Here is a 4,877-nt window from a genome sequence, read left to right as displayed (position 1 = left end):
ACCAGACACCTTTGTATGGTATTTGTGTTTGCTGGAAACCCTCTACATCTTCCGCTACGTAGCGATCGTTGTCTAGAATTTTAGATACTTTATACGGCCCTTTGAACTTAGGGATTAGTTTGCTAGACGCTCCTGTCTGCGAGCTAATATTAGAGATTACTACATAATCCCCTAACTTAAAGTTGCACGGTTTTCTGCGTTTAACATCTGAGTACCCTTTATTATAAGTTTGTGCTTTACGTTATTCAGCTTCTGCTTGTTTTCTAAGATCTTCTATATTTTTGTGGTTCGGAGTTTGTAACAATTCTAACACATTTTCACTCACACTATTTATGACCTTTCCTTTCTGTCGGACCCCGAATAGCAATACACTGGGTTGCTCTTTGGTTGCTTTATGAACCGTATTATTCATAGCATGTTCTACTGACTCCAAGACACTTTCCCAGCCCACCTCTTTTTTAGCATCTAACATCTTAGCTATCATTGGACCTAAACTTTTATTGACAATTTCAGCCTGACCATTTGCTTGAGGTGAGCTTGTTGCTACTTTTATGTGTTCTACGTTATTATCTTCTAAGAAATTTTCGAACTCTCTCGACGTAAAACAAGTTCCTCGATCTGATACTATAGACCTCGGTCTGCTATACGCTCGCAAATAATCTCTTAGGGCTAAAACAGCTTCATTCGACGCTGTTGCCTTGGCCGGATACAAACGAACGAATTTCGTGAATGCATCAATTACTACCAACACATGCTTGTACTTTGTTCCCTTGCTATGGATCGGTCCGTAATGATCAATGTGCACCATTTCGAATGGTTTATTTCCCTTTGGAATCATATGTAACATTCCTTCTTTTTTACCGCTTTTATTTGAAAAGGCTATACGCTTCAAGCAGTTTTCGATATGAACGGTTGCCTTTTTCCTGACTTTCGGAAACCAATAACTTTTCCCTATAGTCTCTACGACCTTGTGTACTCCTAAGTGCCCCATTTCGTCGTGGTATTTATATAGAACATGTTGTTCCATGGACTCTGGTACATAGAAGAGTAAATCTTTATCTTTATTTTTATAAACTACCCCATTTCTCATTTCGAACTGGCTGCTCTCTTTAAACTCTAAGTCCTTTTTGATATTTTCTATGTGTTTATCTCTATTCTGACATATAATTAAATTTTCTTCAAACTTGTTTGTGTCAACCACCAAGACGTTATTTACTCTACTCAACGCGTCCACATGTTGCATCCTTTTACCCTCTCTATGTTGAAGTTCGTAATCATAATTTTGTAACTCTAGCGCCCACCTGGCAATTCTTGGGTTCATTTCTTTTTTATTTAGTGTCAGCGTCAGAGAATTGCAGTCAGTAACAATTTTAAATTTTATGCCTTGTAGGTACACTCCGAATCTCCTCAACGCGTATACTATCGCCAGTGTTTCTAGCTCGAAGCTGTGATACTTAGACTCTACATCCGTTGTACGTTTCTAGAAATAGAAAACTGGATGTAGCTTATTATCCTTTTTCTTCTGAAGCAGTATCGCCCCGAAGCCTAGTGAACTCGCATCGCAGTGGAGTTCTGTGGTATCACAAGGGTCGTATATTGCTAACACTGGGGAGGCTATTAACTTGGCTTTAAGTGTATCGAACGTTTCCATCTCTAGCTGACCGAATCGAAATTTTTCTTCTTTTTTCAAGAGGTCGTAAAGGGGTTTGGCTATGGTCGAAAAATCTTTAATGAACCTGCGAAAGTAGGAGCAGAGTCCTAAGAAACTTTGCACTTCATGCACTTTGGTTGGTACTGTAAAATTTTCGACTGCCTTCAAACCTTTTTTGTCAGCCCGTATCCCTTCGCCCGTGATCGCGTAACCTAAATATGAAATTTCTGCCGAGAAAAACTCGCACTTATCTAATCGCAACTCTAGTTTATTCTCAACCAGACACCGAAAAACTTTTCTCAAAATGGGAATATGTTCATCTACAGTTTCTGTCGCGATCATAATATCGTCTAGATACACAATTACTTCTCCGCTGCGTATAATTTCCGAGAATATCCTATTTATAAACTTTTGAAAAGTGGCGGGAGCGTTTCTTAGCCCAAAGGGCATTCTTAAGAACTCAAATTTCCCTAGTGGCGTTGTAAACGAGGTGTATTTTACTGACTCTTCTTCAACAAACACATGAAAAAATCCATTTTTCAGGTCTAACTTCGAGAAAAACTTTTTGTTTACTAACCGATCCAACAAGTCATCAATCAGTGGTATAGGGTAGTTATCCTTTGCCGTGACTTTATTAAGTTTCCTGTAATCGACGCACATTCGCAGTTCGCCCGTTTTCTTTTTTACCAAAACTATGGGTGAAACGAATTCTGAATTACTAGGGCGAATATACCCTTTTACTAAGTAGTCATCTAATACCTTTTGTAGCTCTGCCTTTTCGGTATACGAAAGTCTTCGTGGAGCGCAACTGATAACTTTTTTGTTTTCCAAAACTAGACTTATTTCCTATCTGACCCTAGGCTCTTTTGGTACTTTTGCACACAAATATCCTTCTCGGAACAACTCTTGAAAATATACTCAGTTTCGCTCATTTCAGGAATTTCTATTGCTAATATTTCGTTTATGGCTTCGTTAACTATTTTGCACGTAGAACTACCACTAACCACTTCTTCTTTATCTGCGTCACTAACCTTTGGCACAACCGCTCCTTTGTACGTTGAATTTTTACTGGCCACCTTTTCTTTGTTACAAACATCGAGTTTCGTTACACCGTTTACAAATTCTATATCTGCAGCTTCATCCATAAATTCTACATCACCGATTTTAAGCTTGGCTTCGCTCGCCTGAATAAAATTTCTGCCTAAAATAACTGAATAACTAATCAATTCGTCTGGAACTACTCTAAGTTCAATCAACACACTTTTATTGAGCACTTTGACGTAACAAAATATTTTCCCAAAAATTAATAGTTTTGACTTATTGAGACCATAGTATGAATTTCTTTCATCTTGTAGCTTCACTCTTCCCGGTACAAGGCTCTTCTTTACAAGACTTATTGGGCTCCCCGAATCTATAACCATATCAACATTAAGATTATCTACGATACTAATACTAAAATGACTTACAAAATTGCTACTGGACGTCGACTTCTTGTAGTTTTTGCAACTCGCCGCAAAATGTCCGTGTTCGCCGCATGCAAAGCACGTCCCGTATTCGCGCTTAGGCTTGCTTCACTCTTTTGCGACGTGGCCGGAGCAATTGCAGTTGTAGCACCTTAGCCGCTCTTGACCACTTTGTATATTTGTTTTTGGTGCGACTCGTCGCGGCAACTCGACAGTCCGGAATGCTCTGGTCACCTCACCAGCACTTTTAAAATTCTGAAGCTTGGCTTGTATCTGCAATTGTTTATTAGGAATGCCGTCTACGAGGTATTCAACAAATTCTTCCTCGCATAGGTTGAGCCCAGCGCTCAACAGCCGTTTCTCGTTAGCGTAGCTACCGAACTGCTCGCCAAACTTCCAAATTCGCCTTTCGAACTTTCTACGTGCATTCAGTATGTTATCCTTCTTTCCGAATACGACCTCCATATCTGCGAGGATTTCGCCAACAGTGCGCATGAACATCTTGTTAGAGTTGTACCACATTAGGGCTTCGCCTTTCATTTTGAGTCGTACGACTAAACTTAACGCTTCGTCGCTGACTTGCAAGACTCGCTGAAAATGAAGCAACTGAGACCGCCACATCTCAAAATCCTCGCTTCCATCATAGTCGGGCATTAGCTCTTTCATAGTCTCCAACCCAGGCTTAGCGTTGTCTGCTGCGACCCTCAATTTCGCTCCGCCCTGCTGTAGCTCTAATTTCAGTTTAAGCAACTCTATCTCTTTTTCTAGTAGACTTATTCTCGTGCCATCGAATTCGCGCGTGTTATCTGGGCCGCACCCTAGCTCGTTTGTCACGCTCACAATTTCTTGTGAAAATTCGCGCCGCTCTTCGCCGCTGCCTCTATTCGCACCATCGTTACCATACGCACCATCGTTGTTGTACGCACCATCGTTGTCATACGCACCATCGTTGTTATACGCACAATTGTTATTATTCACACCATCGTTATTCGCCCCGTTGCTATCATTCGTAAAATCGCCATCATCGTCGTTATTCGCTCCATCGTTGCCACGCTCACCATCGCCGTTATTCGCACCTTTGTCACTGGTTGTTCCCCCGCCGTTATTCGCGTCGTTGCCGTTGGTTGGTCCATCGCCGTTATTTTTTTCTTTGGCTGTACCATCGCCTCCATCAACATTTGGTGGCACCGTTGCTTTGGCGCCGCGTTTTTCTGGCACACTATCACCTCCAGGCACGTCAACGGCTCCTGGACACAAGCCCCTTGCTTCTGCCGACAGCTCGCTAAGTCGTGCAGCCAGCGACGCTTTTGCTCCACTAGCGTTGAGGCCAACTGCCGCGCACCATGCCTTTAATTGAAGTAGCGAATACTTCTCCGCGTTAATTGTTTCCCGATTCATATTAAATTTCAAAAACTTTTACGTTGGAAGGGCTCACTGACCACTTCTGATGAAATGCGCAAGTTTAGAATAATCGAGTGGTAGCCGGGTTTTAAATAAAACACCTTCTCTTGTTCGCTGCTAAAATCGGAATGCTTCTTTCATTCTTTTCTTTTCACAAGATGGTGTCTTAAAACTATACCTTAAGGTCTAGTTACACTGTTCGTGTACTAAAAATATGCTAAAGAGACTACTACACTATTACATTGATTTACATGATTTATTAATCTATTACTTAGGCTAGTCTATACAATGTTACTACAATATAACTATATATACAAACATATTGTAAACTATCTCTACTAACATGTAATTACATTTTCCCA

The 4,877-nt window shown here is 40.9% G+C and overlaps 1 protein-coding gene across 1 annotated transcript; it reads right to left on the bottom strand.

Annotated features, from left to right (window-relative positions):
* Window positions 1-2,837: 2,837 nt before the first annotated feature.
* LOC118739773 lies at window positions 2,838-4,512 on the bottom strand. Its single transcript, XM_036471280.1, has 2 exons — window positions 3,118-4,512; window positions 2,838-3,062 (listed from the first exon to the last, which is right to left on the bottom strand). Exon 1 carries the CDS (start codon window positions 4,510-4,512, stop codon window positions 3,223-3,225), a length of 1,290 nt encoding a protein of 429 aa, XP_036327173.1. The 3' UTR covers window positions 2,838-3,062; window positions 3,118-3,222.
* Between the last annotated feature and the right edge of the window lie 365 nt (window positions 4,513-4,877).

Source organism: Rhagoletis pomonella, unplaced genomic scaffold (assembly GCF_013731165.1).
Source record: "Rhagoletis pomonella isolate Grant_MI unplaced genomic scaffold, Rhpom_1.0 Rhpom_scaffold_00005, whole genome shotgun sequence".
NCBI classification, from domain to species: Eukaryota; Metazoa; Arthropoda; class Insecta; order Diptera; family Tephritidae; genus Rhagoletis; species Rhagoletis pomonella.
The sequence above is the reverse complement of the archived record's forward strand: the minus strand, read 5'-3'. Positions and strand labels throughout refer to the sequence as shown.